A 14,588-nucleotide genomic window follows, 5' to 3' on the forward strand; every position below is an offset into this window, starting at 1 on the left:
CCTCCTGAATAAACTGCTTCACTCTGGGGATTTCCTCATGGTCAAACAGATTTCAGCTGTCTCTGCTTCTCTACGATATTCATTCTGATTAATCTTTTTAAGGCTCTATTTCTTTCTCTGTCTATATTCATTTTTATGCATTTTCTTAGATTTATTTTTATTGTCTTTCTTCAAGATACTTTTTTCTTTATCAATTTGGTCTGTCTGCACTCTGTCATTATGTCTCTCAATATATAACATATATATGGTCCATATATAGTAGTAAGCCCATTTTCTATCTCTCTAAATCATCTCCTTCTACCAAATAATCTCTCTTTGGAGCTTCCACTTGCACTGCCTCTCAGTGTTTTCATTTCCCTACCTCTCTGCAACTCGAGTAAATTCAACATAAATTTCACTGCCACACCACCCATTCTCACTCCCATTCAAGATAAAATGATGGAGGCAGTCAAAGCACTGTGTCCTGGAGCCTAAATATACTTTGTACCCTCAATAAAATTTTGATGGAAGTAAAAATTCGATGGAAGTAACTAATTTTTTGGCTCCTTTCTATAAAAACGGACGTGCCAGGATATCTGGATGAACTTGATCTGAATTGCCAAACAGTGAAAATAGCGATAAATTGGAGCATGGTGAGATCATAATGATTCCCCCAGTTACCCAGTTATTATGCTAATGACTGTGCTATGTCCACCTTCATATTTTGCCCTTGCTATTCTTTCTGCAGACAATACTCTTCCAATTACAACTCAAGACCATTCCAGTTCTTAGGAAGCCATTTCAAGAAAATCTTTACCTTGTTGAACACATAATTTGCATCCAAATCCCTAGAAAATTACTTACAGAAATTGAAGCCTATTATCCCATAAGTGTGCCTCTTAGTGCTCTACTGTACCAAGCATGACTAAAGATCTGCACGTATTCATTTATTAAAGAGACCACATTTTGATACCATGTTTGGTGAGCAATTTGTGTAAAAAAATCTTGAAAAAGTTTCTTAGCTTATGGTGACTTTGAAATACTTTGTCTTCAGTACCCAACAATTTACTGGCTTTGAGAGTGTAAAATACCTTTGGATCTGCTGAGGTGTAGACAAAATTAAATAAATTAGAAATCTATGACCCTGACAAGGAAGAGAAATGGATCATCAGCATAGTAATAACAGTGAACATTCTGAGTTTTTATCTCAGAAAAGATTTATACTATATTAGCTCCAAATACCTGGGTGTCCTGGCCCTGGTGTCAGAGAATGGTTCATCTTACCTATTAAAAAAGGCATGAAAGCTTCACTCTTCTTCAAGGCTCCATTGGCATCTAGAAAATGCTCAGGGTTGAAGGTTTCTGGATTCTTAAAGTAATGTGGGTCATGGAGAGCAGTGCTCAGGATTGGAAATACTTCAGTACCCTTAGGAAAGATCACAAGATCAGAAGTCTTTGTCATTTCCTCCCTCATCCACAGGTGGAGAAAAGCACCCTAGTCATAGTGTTTACACTTGGAGGTTATGAGAAACCACTGAAGATATTCAGGATTCACATTCTTCTCACCTTTGGGATCATGTAGCCTCGGAAGTGTGTATCCTTGGTGACTTTATGAGGCACACCAATAGGGGCAAGATCCACAAATCTCTGAATCTCATGGATGACTGCATCTGTATATGGCATGCTGGTTCGGTCATTGAAGGTGGGAGCACGATGCGAGCCAATCACTTGGTCAATCTCTTTCTGAACCTTCTCTGAACACAAGAGGGGGAAATTTGAGCTGCATTTTAAGAAGCATTTAGCAAGAAAATTCCTCTTTTAGTTCATAGGCAAATGAACCTGGGAACCTTAAAGGAAATACTACATTTATATCTGAAATCAGCACTCTTCCAGCGACAGGAATAAGAAGCAAAAAAGAACACTCACTCTAGGAAACATCTGTATTTTCTATCCATTACATAGTTAGACAGAAGTACATTGCAAGTAATTCATACAACTTGTATAGATTTCAGATTGTGTACCTGTTACCAGAACCAGGAAACATTCCTCTCTTAACTGTGTATATTATGAATCTATATTATGTGTACTATAAATTATTGATCTGTTTCACAAATAACTTAATAGTAAAATAACTCTAGAAAAAAACAGCAAACAGTTTAATAATAAAGGTGTACATCTATTGATTAATGGGAAAATAATTAACAAAAATTCATCAACACAATGCTGTTAACAAAATTTTAGTTAATATGGATAGATAAAGGGAGCTGAGTGATTATTCAATGAGCTGAGGCTATCTTTTCCATGTGTAAGAACATCTTCAATTCTGGCATTCTATGATCTGATGATAATCAAGTTCTGTTGAACAGAATTGGGAGTGGGTCCCAAATACTACTGGTTGAGACCCAAAATCAAAAATTCATAATCCATAATATCTCCAGATTAAAGTCAAATTATACGGGAAAGTGTATAGCTAGGTTGATGAAAGTATATGTGATTAAAAAATTAAGAGGGCATTGCAAAGTTAAGAAATATCAATGAGGGGCCGGGCGGTGGCGCTAGAGGTAAGGTGCCTGCCTTGCCTGCGCTAGCCTAGGACGGACCGCGGTTCGATCCCCCGGCATCCCATATGGTCCCCCAAGCCAGGAGCGACTTCTGAGCGCATAGCCAGGAGTAACCCCTGAGCGTCAAATGGGTGTGGCCCAAAAACCAAAAAAAAAAAAAAAAAAGAAATATCAATGAGCGAGATTATTGATCTACATACAAAGAATTAATGCATAAATAAAGCAATATTACAACATCACAATAATAAGATAATAATAAGTAATAAGTAAGTAATAAAATAATATAATGATAGTATATTATATAAATAACATAATAATATTAAGTAATAAGATATCATAATATATTAATAAAATAATAAATCAGAGATTGTATATCAATATAATAATAAAATAAATTGATTTAATGTTAAATTGGGAAATGGTATGGTAGAACAGATGAATTAAGGATAAGTTGAAGTAAAATTAGAACAAAGTAATACATTTAATTCAAATTAGGATATATACATGAATAATGAATTAGCCAATAAATACATGGCAGGCTGCTCATTGAAGGAAACATTAATAGATAAATATATCATCTAATTAAATGGTAAAAGTGAATGTCTGAATAAAACATGGATGACAGAATCTAAGTGCTGACTGGTGAAATATGAAGAAGATAAAATAGATAAATGAATGGGTCAGTGGATAGTTGGATGAAGTTGGGTATGGATGAAGAGAATATGGAGAGTAAGTTGACAAATGGTGAGAGAAAAATACGGTCAAACCTATTAACAGAATCTTTGTTCATCAACCCAGATTCTTGACTGGATTGGGAGGAGCACCTTGAAACCCTAAGTGCTTCACTTTGAGAGCTACAGTAATGATTTTGGACAGAAATTTATAAAGAATATAGAGACTCTTTCCTCAGGAGGCCCTATTCTGCCCACCTGCGACATGGGGGTACTTGAGCATGAGCAGGAATGCAGAGCGAAGTGTGGTGCTGGTGGTTTCTGTGCCCGCAAAGAAGAGGGAAAATGCAGTGATCAAGAGTTGCTTCTGATGGAAGTCGGTATTGGGGTCAGACTTTTCCTTTATAAGAAGAAAAAAATGTAGGTCATGGGAACCTGAATACTTTTTGAAGTGGTTCTGCAGTTCTAATTCTGTTGTTGAGGGTGTTTAAAGTTAAAAGGACTTTATTTAATCAGGAGAACATGCAGCAGGTAAGAAGCTGTACACATATAAAAAGCTGGCTTTCTCATCTGCTTCCTGGTTTCACACACATGTCAGATTTTCCTTCAGCAAAAGTGGCTGAATTTGTCTTTCTGCCTCGTTTCCCCCTACTCTTTGTTGCCCAACATATTGCATTTTTCCAAATCTAACCTCCCTGGCTTCTGTGCTTCCATTCCTGCCCTTCTCCTAGTACCCCCTTCTTTCCCTTTTCACTTTCCCATCTTTGCTTCCCACCCATCACCAAGCTTTGCCAGGGCCCCACCTTGTCTATGCGGATCAGGAAGTTGTCAATGAAGTCCCTGGGAGCAGTGTAGTCCAGGGTCTCATGGTGATCTTCCACACTGCGACTAATGAAGGCGATGATTTCATGCATGTTTTTGATGACTTGTCTATGTGAGCCAGGAAAGTACTTCAAGAAGCCAGAGAAAAACTCATACATCTGTGGGTGAGAAGGGGACAGTGGAACCTCCTGGGATTGTGCTAGAAAGTCACAGTTTGTGACAATTATACTGGTCCCCAACTTCTCTCTAGGATCTGTCTTTTTCTTTGTCTGTTTTAGTTTTTTTTTTAATTTAACACATACTCATTGATTTCCTACTTGAAATCAGGAGTTATATAATGTTCATATCTTTCATTAATGAAATGAAGCATGATACAAACTTGGAGATCTTTCCACCAATTTTTATTCCATATTTCTTTTTTATTCCTTTGGTTTCACCTCTTCTAAACTCTGAGTCTGGTGATTGGCATCAGTGTCTATTTTGTGCAAACCTCTTTTTGATACTTCCTGACTCTGTATATCTATCGATGCATTTACCTGCTTCATCCTGCCTCTTTGCATCTCCAGGATTGATCACATGATGCAGCCCCATTCACTTATTTGGGTTTGGATTTCTGCTGTTATGTCTGGTAGTGTCATATTTACATCTTTGCAAATCATTGGCAGAAATGCAAATATATAAAAGTAAGAAGCAAAGTTGTTCACTATAATCTCTTTGAAAGGGAACTATCACAGTTACCTGAAATTCTCAAGCTCTATTTTTTAGTCTCTCCTCAAGTTTCTCTGTTGATGAGACCATTACAAAACCTCATAGGGGTCTCTCCTAATTTCCCACCTTGCATTCACACTGGAGGTCATGAAACCACATGTAGACTTTCTTTTTTAATCTACTATCCAACTGAGGAAAGCCTGTTCAGGCTGCTCTGTACATCTACATTGGTTTGTTTGGCTTTGGAGAGATTGTATATTTAAGGGGAAAATAGCAATGTTCAACAATTACTCTTAGCTGTAGTCAGGAATCATTTCTCATGGTGCTCATTAGAAAATTTGTGGATTTAGGGATTGTGCGCTGGGCAGCCAAGCACACCATCTTCTTACCTGCTGCATATTCTCCTGATTAATTAAAGTCCTTTTAACTTAATACACCCTCAACAACAGAATTAGAACTGCAGAATCACTTCAAAAAGCATATATTTTATCTCCTTTGTTCTACACTTGACAATCAATACACCTTGAATGTCATTGATCATCTCTCCAAATAAAAACACTTCCGATAAAAGAACAATTCTGCCTGGACTGGGAGGTGGGCACTTGTAACCTCTGGTGGTGTAAGGCTTATTAGTGTATTATGTTCATTTAAAGAGAAGTCATTTTGCTAAACATATGCCATAGTTCTTAAAAGGGGTATAGTTATTAATCCATAATTCTTAAAAGGGGTATAGTTATCTTGAAGAATGTTTTTAACAATAGTATGAACAAGTCCAGAGATAAATTAGTGCATACATTGAAACCATTAAGCCAGAATTTATCCCTAGTGCCTCCCGCAGGTGACAAAAATAGTCCATGAAGCTCTACTAGATGGGACCTCAAAGACAACTCAAAATGTATGATAATGACAATTGAAATACATAACTCAGGTATGCACGAAAACCATGGTGTGAGCAAAACAGAAGTGTTTAAGTGTGACCATGACCTCAGTATGATAATACTTGTTGTACTGACAGGAGTATCAAAGAGAAAGACAAGAATAAGGAATAAAGTTTCCAGAAGGGAGCCATCATATAGTAGGTAAGACTTTCCTTTACAAGTGGACACCTGGTTTCTATCCCCAATTACCCCAGATATTCTCCTGAATACCAGGAGTGCTTCCTGATTGCAGAGCTAAAAGTAAGCCTTGAATATATATATATATACAGGTGTGGAAACTCTAAAATTACAGTTTATTTCAAAATTACATAAAAATTTCTCCTGAAGAGGGGGTACAGGCAACTATTTGGGATCACAAAGAACAGTAGAGTCTGAGTATGCATTCTTGAACCATCTCACCTCAGTTGTCTCTACAGGACTTTTTATTTCTATTCTTATCCTTTCCTCCTTCTTTCTTCTAGTCAAAGCCCTCGTTGATTAGTACAGTTGTGAATTCCCTTATTACTTCTTTCTTTTTCTTAAAGTATCTCTATTTAAGCATCATGGTTATAAATGTTTGTAGTGGGGATTAAGTTATAAAAGTTACCCACCCCCCTTCACTAGTGCAATATTCCTATCTCCCATGCCTCCCATTTCCCTCCATCTTAACACCATGGCTGTCTTTGGGACAGGCATTGTATTTCTCTCACTCAGTACCATTGTCACGATAGTTTTTGTGTTAATTTCTCTAACTGTTCTCATCTATCTTTGTGGTAAGCTTCATATCATGGGCTGGTCCTTCCAGCCCTCATCTCTATCATCTCTGGGTATTATTACCACACTGCTTTAATTTTTTTCTGAAATACCACAGATGAGTGAGACTTTTCTGTGTCTTGCTCCCTTTACTCTAACTCAGTATAATTTCCATGCTCATGTATGATTAGAAACAAAAAAATTTTTTGTCACACCCAGCAGTGCTCAGGGGTTACTCCTGGCTCTACGCTCAGAAATTGCTTTTGGCAGGCTCGGGGGACCATATGGGATGCCAGGATCCAACTACCATCCTTCTGCTTGCAAGGCAAACATCCTACCTCCATGCTATCTCTTGGGCCCCTGAATAGGAAAATTTAATGACTTCATTTTTCCTGAGAGATGCATAGTATTCCATTGTGTATATGTATCACAGTTTCCTTAGCCACTCATCTGTTGTCAGGCATCTGGGTTGTATTCAGATTCTGGCTATTGTAAATAGAGCTGCAATGAACATCGATGTGCAAAGGGAATTTTTTTTATTGTGTTTTTATGTTCCTAGGGAATATTCATCAGGTGGTATAGATGGATTATATGGCAGCTCAATTTCCAGTTTTTTGAGGAATATTCATATTGTTCTCCAGAAAGGCTGGACTAGATAGCAATACCCCCAGCAGTGAATGAGAGCTCCTTTCTCCTCACATCCCCTCCAGCACTGATTGTTCTTGATTTTTTGGTGATGTGTGCCAGTCTCTGAGACATGAGAGGTTACCTGTATTTTTTTGTTTTGAATTGCAGCTCCCTAATGATTAGACATGTGGAGCATTTTTTCATGTGTGTTTTGGTCATCTGTATTTCTTCTTTGAGGAAGTGCCTTTTCATTTCTTCTCATAGTTTTTGATGGGTTTAGATGGTTTTCTTTTTAACTTCTGCCATTTCCTTGTATATTTTTTTATATTAGCCCCTTTTCTGATAGATATTGGGTGAATAATTTCTCCCATTCCATGGGTAGCCTTTGTATTTTAGTCACTGTTTTTTTTTTTTTGAGTTGCAGAAGCTTCTCAGTTTCATATAGTCCCATTTGTTTATCTCTGCTTCTACATTTTTGGACAGTGGCGTTTTCTCCTTTAAATGCCTTTAGTCTCAATGTCACAGAGTATTTTATCTATGTGTTCTTCTATATATCTTATGTTTCTGTGTTTGATAACTAGGTTTCTAATAAATTTTGATTTGACCTTTGTGCGTGGTGTTAGATGGAGGTCAGAATTAACTTATTTGCATGTGGCTGACCAGTTCTTCCAACATTTATACTATTACTCTATTATCATTATTTTCTATTACTCTTAAGTATTGTCTTTATAGGAATAACATGACATTTTAATAATTATTGATTTGTAATATAATTTAAAGTTGGAAAAAGTGATGCCTCCCATCTTATTTTCCCTAAGGGTTGCTTTATTTATTTGTGGGGGATATTTTTTCAAATGAATTTCAGGACTGTTTGATCCATTACTATGAAGAATGTCATGGGTATCCTTAGAGGAATTGCATTAAATCTTTAAAATGCTTTGGGGTAATATTGCATGTTAATGATGTTGATCCTTTTAATACATCAACAGGGTATTTGTCTCCTTTTACTTTTGTACTCTTATTTCTTGAAGTAGTGATTTGTAATTTTCTTTGTATAGGCTTTCACTTCTTTAGCTAAGTTCTTTGCAAGGTATTTGAGTTCCTGTGGCTATATTGTAAAAAGGATTTTTTAAATATTCATTTCTTTTGTATTATTATTTATTTATAAGAAGACTGTTGACTTTTGCGTGTTAATTTTGTAGCCTGCCACTTTGCTATATAAATGTATTGTTTTAGATTAATTTTCATTGAGTCTATATGATTTTTTAAATATAGTATGTCATCTGAAAGCAGTGAGAGCTTGACTTCTTTTTTTCCTAGCTGGATGCCCTTGATATATTTTTCTTGTGTAATTGCTTTGGCATATACTTCTAGTACTATGTTGAATTAGAGTGATGAAAGGGAGAGGTCTTGTCTTCTACTAGATGTTAGAGGAAAGGCTTTTAGTTTGTCTTCACTGAGTATAATATTTACCATTGTCTTATGGTTAATGGCTTTGACTATATTGAGAAAAGTTCCTTCCTTTCCCATCTTGTTGAGAATGCTTTTTATCATGAATGAATATTGGACCTTATCAAATTTTTTTCTGCATATATTGAAATGATCATGTATTTTTATTTTTTTTGTTTACATGGTGTATTACGTTGAATGATTTTTATCTATGCTAAATTATCTTGTATATCTGGAATGATTTCTACTTGTTCATGGTGTGTAACCTTTCTTGATGAGGCACTGGATTCCATTTCTAGGATTTTGTTGAAGATCTTTGTATCCGTGTTCATCAGGGATATTGGTCTGTAGTTTTCTTTTTTCTTTCTTTTTTTTAAAGCATGTCTTTTTGCTTTTGTTGTCACTGTGATATTAACGTCATAAAAATTATTTGGAAGTGTTTTTATTTCTTCAATTTCCTGGAAGGGCCAGGAAAGAATTGGTAGTAGATTCTCTTGAAAGGTTTGAAATAATTTGTTAGTAAATCTGGGCCTGGCCTTGTGTTTTGGAGAAGACTTTTGATTACCATTTAAATTTCCTCAATACTGATGAATCTGCTTAGATATGCTAGATCATCCTGGTTCATCTGTGGAAGATTATAACAGTCCAAGAATTAATCCATTTATTTTTTGTTCTCTTGTTTTGGTGCATAGAGTTTCTCAAAGTAGTATCTGATTACTCTTTACATTTCTATAGTATCTGTAGAGATCTCCCCCTTTACATTTCTAATTCTGTGTATTAAGTTTCTCTCTTTCTTTGTGATTTTGCTAGTGGTTTACCATTCTTGTTAAAATTTTTCAAGAACAACTTTTGCTTTTGTTGATTTTTTGTATTATTTCAACTTCATTAATTTCTGCTCTAAACTTTATTATTTTCTTCTGTCTACCAATTTTTGGTTCACTTTATTGATCATGTTTTTATAAGCTGTGACATTACATTATTTATGTAGCCCCCTTCTTCCTTCTTGATGTGTGCTTACAAAGCTATAAATTTTCCTCTTAGTACTGTTTTAGCTGTGTCTAAAAAGTCCTGATAATTTGTGTTTTCACTTAGATTTGTTCCAGGATTCTTTTGTTTTCCACTCTGATTTCGTCACTCGCCCACTGGTTTCTCACTAGTGAGCTGTTTGATTTTCAGGTGTTAAAGTTTTTCCTCTGTATCCCTTTGTAGTTCACTTTGAACTTTAGTGCATTGTGATCTGAAAAGGTAGCTTGTACACTTTCTATTCTTTTGATGTTACGGAGGTATATATTATGGGCCAGCATGTGATCTGTCCTGGAGAACGATCCATGAGCATTACAGAAAAATGTGTATCCAGTTTTTTGGTGAAGATGCCTATATATATTTATATATACTATAATATATGCTATATAGTCATACAAGGTGGAAAATCCTCAAGAAGATCAACAGATGAAAATAGAAGTCTTTAATAAAACTCAACAGCAACAACGTATGTTTGGGATTGCAGAAACCAGGAAGACAATACCCAGGAGGAATCAAAGTCAAGTACATTCTTGCAGGGAATCTCCCAAACTCCCAATATATATTATATAGATAATATACTATATAGTATATACTAGTAAATATAAACTATATAGTAGTGTATATATATATATATATATATATAATATAGTATATCTATACACTAGTCCACTAGGCTACTTTCTTCCATTTCTCTTTTCAGAGAGCTAGTATATTCTTGTTGAGTTTCAGCTTGGTTGAACTATCAAGGGTGACAGGGTGGTGTTGGGGGTCTCCTACTATTATGGCATTTTTTTTCAGATTTGTCAACAATTATTTTTTAAATATTTTGCTGTTCCTTCAATGTGTGAAAATATGTTTAAGAGTGCGATTTCTTCCTGTTGTACATATTCCTTGATTATTAGAAAATGTACTACTTTGTTCCTTATAGCTTTTTAAAGTTTAAAATTTAGGGGGGGCCGGAGAGATAGCATGGAGGTAAGGCGTTTGTCTTTCATGCACAAGGATAGTGGTTTTAATCCCTGTGCCTGCAAGGAGAGATTTCTGAGCATAGAGCCAGGAGTAACCTGTGAGCACTGCCAGGTGTGTTCCAAAAACCAAACCAACCAACCAACCAAACAAACAAACAAAAAGAAGAGGACCAGAGAGATAACATGGAGGTAAGGCGTTTGCTTTTCATGCAGAAGGTCATTAGTTCAAATCCCGGCATCCCATATGGGATGTGCCTGTGCCTGCCAGGGGCGATTTCTGAGCATAGAGTCAGAAGTAACCCTTGAACACTGCCGGGTGTGATTAAAAAACCAAAACAAGGGCCGGGTGGTGGCGCTGGAGGTAAGGTGCCTGCCTTACCTGCGCTAGCCTAGGAGACGGACCGCGGTTCGATCCCCCGGCGTCCCATATGGTCCCCCAAGCCAGGAGCGACTTCTGAGCGCATAGCCAGCAGTAACCCCTGAGCGTCACCGGGTGTGGACCCCCCCCCAAAAAAAAAAAAAAACCAAAACAAAAAAATATAAAGTTTGTGTCATATCATATTAATATGGCTACCCCAGCTTTTTTTTTTTTTTTTTTTAGGAAGTAAAGTTATTTGCTTGTATGATTGTCCTCTAATTTTTGATTTTGAGTCTAAGGTTGATCTGACTATTCAGATGTGTTTCCTGTAAGTAGCAGATTGTTGGATTCAGTTTTGGATTCATTTTGGCACTCCTTGTCTCTTCACTGGTGCATTTAGTCCTTTGATATTGAGAAAGTTTATTTTTAGAGGACTTGGTGTCATCTTTATTAAGAATTTGTTGTGGTGACACCAGGCGGGGAAAATCCGCGAAAGTACACCGGCCCAGTGGGGCTCAGCTGTGAAAGACTGTGAGTGTGACCTGTCTATGTCTGTCTACTGTCCTCTTGCGTGAAACTCTTGCGAGTGGGGCAAAAAGAGCCTCCAGAAACCTCGCTTGCCCAGACGCCATTTTCAGGGAGGGACTTCAGAGCATAAAAGCCGGCTATCCTTTGCAAAAGCTGGCTCCCTGTGTGTGACACCAGGCGGGGAAAATCCGCGAAAGTACACCGGCCCAGTGGGGCTCAGCTGTGAAAGACTGTGAGTGTGACCTGTCTATGTCTGTCTACTGTCCTCTTGCGTGAAACTCTTGCGAGTGGGGCAAAAAGAGCCTCCAGAAACCTCGCTCGCCCAGACGCCATTTTCAGGGAGGGACTTCAGAGCATAAAAACCGGCTATCCTTTGCAAAAGCTGGCTCCCTGTGTGTGACACCAGGCGGGGAAAATCCGCGAAAGTACACCGGCCCAGTGGGGCTCAGCTGTGAAAGACTGTGAGTGTGACCTGTCTATGTCTGTCTACTGTCCTCTTGCGTGAAACTCTTGCGAGTGGGGCAAAAAGAGCCTCCAGAAACCTCGCTCGCCCAGACGCCATTTTCAGGGAGGGACTTCAGAGCATAAAAACCGGCTATCCTTTGCAAAAGCTGGCTCCCTGTGTGTGACACCAGGCGGGGAAAATCCGCGAAAGTACACCGGCCCAGTGGGGCTCAGCTGTGAAAGACTGTGAGTGTGACCTGTCTATGTCTGTCTACTGTCCTCTTGCGTGAAACTCTTGCGAGTGGGGCAAAAAGAGCCTCCAGAAACCTCGCTCGCCCAGACGCCATTTTCAGGGAGGGACTTCAGAGCATAAAAACCGGCTATCCTTTGCAAAAGCTGGCTCCCTGTGTGTGACACCAGGCGGGGAAAATCCGCGAAAGTACACCGGCCCAGTGGGGCTCAGCTGTGAAAGACTGTGAGTGTGACCTGTCTATGTCTGTCTACTGTCCTCTTGCGTGAAACTCTTGCGAGTGGGGCAAAAAGAGCCTCCAGAAACCTCGCTCGCCCAGACGCCATTTTCAGGGAGGGACTTCAGAGCATAAAAACCGGCTATCCTTTGCAAAAGCTGGCTCCCTGTGTGTGACACCAGGCGGGGAAAATCCGCGAAAGTACACCGGCCCAGTGGGGCTCAGCTGTGAAAGACTGTGAGTGTGACCTGTCTATGTCTGTCTACTGTCCTCTTGCGTGAAACTCTTGCGAGTGGGGCAAAAAGAGCCTCCAGAAACCTCGCTCGCCCAGACGCCATTTTCAGGGAGGGACTTCAGAGCATAAAAACCGGCTATCCTTTGCAAAAGCTGGCTCCCTGTGTGTGACACCAGGCGGGGAAAATCCGCGAAAGTACACCGGCCCAGTGGGGCTCAGCTGTGAAAGACTGTGAGTGTGACCTGTCTATGTCTGTCTACTGTCCTCTTGCGTGAAACTCTTGCGAGTGGGGCAAAAAGAGCCTCCAGAAACCTCGCTCGCCCAGACGCCATTTTCAGGGAGGGACTTCAGAGCATAAAAACCGGCTATCCTTTGCAAAAGCTGGCTCCCTGTGTGTGACACCAGGCGGGGAAAATCCGCGAAAGTACACCGGCCCAGTGGGGCTCAGCTGTGAAAGACTGTGAGTGTGACCTGTCTATGTCTGTCTACTGTCCTCTTGCGTGAAACTCTTGCGAGTGGGGCAAAAAGAGCCTCCAGAAACCTCGCTCGCCCAGACGCCATTTTCAGGGAGGGACTTCAGAGCATAAAAACCGGCTATCCTTTGCAAAAGCTGGCTCCCTGTGTGTGACACCAGGCGGGGAAAATCCGCGAAAGTACACCGGCCCAGTGGGGCTCAGCTGTGAAAGACTGTGAGTGTGACCTGTCTATGTCTGTCTACTGTCCTCTTGCGTGAAACTCTTGCGAGTGGGGCAAAAAGAGGCTCAGAGGAGCACGGCCGCTCCGCTTCGCTACGCGGCCGTGCACTCTTTCTAAGGAAAGAACTCCATTGCAACAAGAAGGAAAAATCACACTAAGAACGGCGCTATATCACAGAAGCAAACATTTCTCTCTGGACTGTCTTCTCTGTTACATGCTCGGGCCTAAGATTTGACCCAGTGTGAGGCTTCATCCACGGAGGACTCCCCTCCCTTAGAGGCAAGTCAGCCCATCCAGAAAGGGAGGAGCCAGAGGAGTGTGCTGCCTACATCATATAGACAATGAATACCACTACAACACGTAGAAAAACCCACAATACAAATGTGACAATGGGGAAACAGCGCAGGCCAGCATCAGACATAGAGAATGAAGATGACAATTCTGAGGACCAGATAATGACTGAACAACTAATCAACCTCTCAGATAAGGACTTTAGACTAGCAATATGGAAGGTGCTCAACAGACTCCAAGAAACCATGGATCGAGTTGAACAGAACACTAATAAGAACCAAGAAAATATGAAGGCAGAAATGACAAAACTCCAAACTGAAATAACATGTCAACTAACAGGCCTGAAAAACTCAGTAAACGAAGTGAATGACAAAATGGATAAGCTCTGGGACAGGGTATCAGAAGCTGAGAATAGACTTGGTGCTGTGGAAGATGAGATACATAACAATTCCATACAGCAGGAGAGATTGGACAAAAAACTTAAAGCAAATGAGCAGACAATGGAAAAATTAGTCAAAGAATGGGAACAGACGAAAATAGAAGTCTATGATAAGATCAACAGAAACAACTTAAGAATCATTGGAGTCCCAGAGACCCAGGAAGAAAATTTCCAGGAAGAATCAATGGTCAAGAACATCATTAAAGAGAAACTTCCAGAGCTAAAGAATATATGTGATCAAATCCTGCATGCCCGAAGAGTACCAACCAAAAGAGACCCCAGAAAAACCACCCCAAGACACATCCTAGTCACAATGACAAATCCCACAGATAGAGACAGAATTCTGAAAACAGCAAGATCAAAAGGGGAAATCATGTTCAAGCAAGCTTCCCTGAGATTTACAGCAGACCTGTCACCAGAAACGCTCAATGCCAGAAAGCAGTGGTGGGATATTGTGACAAGACTGAATGAAATGAATGCTTCACCCAGAATACTATACCCAGCAAAACTCACTTTCCGGTTTGATGGAAGAATACATGGTTTCACAGACAAAAAACAGCTCAGAAACTTCACAGACACAAAACCAGTCTTAAGAGAAAAACTGAAAGACCTAATCTAAGACAAGACTACCCAAAAGACACACCAAATTTTG

At 39.3% G+C, this 14,588-nt stretch overlaps 1 protein-coding gene and 1 long non-coding RNA gene across 4 annotated transcripts in view; one reads left to right on the plus strand and one right to left on the minus strand.

Annotated features, from left to right (window-relative positions):
* LOC126028124 (cytochrome P450 2B11-like) overlaps positions 1-14,588 on the minus strand; it is a 114,894-nt gene that overhangs the window by 81,344 nt on the left and 18,962 nt on the right. Inside the window, exons 5-8 of one of the 3 annotated variants that reach the window (XM_049787174.1) lie at positions 4,015-4,191; positions 3,470-3,611; positions 1,546-1,733; positions 1,264-1,405 (exon numbers count right to left, since the gene is read on the minus strand). The exons of 1 other annotated variant lie outside the window; for it this stretch is intronic. In XM_049787174.1, coding sequence (XP_049643131.1) covers positions 1,264-1,405; positions 1,546-1,733; positions 3,470-3,611; positions 4,015-4,191 — 649 coding nt within the window. The remainder of the gene's footprint in view (positions 1-1,263; positions 1,406-1,545; positions 1,734-3,469; positions 3,612-4,014; positions 4,192-14,588) is intronic. One more of the 3 variants, XM_049787175.1, reaches the window with a different exon arrangement.
* The window catches only part of LOC126028188 (uncharacterized), a 104,892-nt gene that overhangs the window by 1,343 nt on the left and 88,961 nt on the right, over positions 1-14,588 (plus strand). The window lies entirely within an intron of this gene.

The sequence above is a fragment of the Suncus etruscus genome, chromosome 14 (assembly GCF_024139225.1).
Source record: "Suncus etruscus isolate mSunEtr1 chromosome 14, mSunEtr1.pri.cur, whole genome shotgun sequence".
Classification (NCBI taxonomy): Eukaryota; Metazoa; Chordata; class Mammalia; order Eulipotyphla; family Soricidae; genus Suncus; species Suncus etruscus.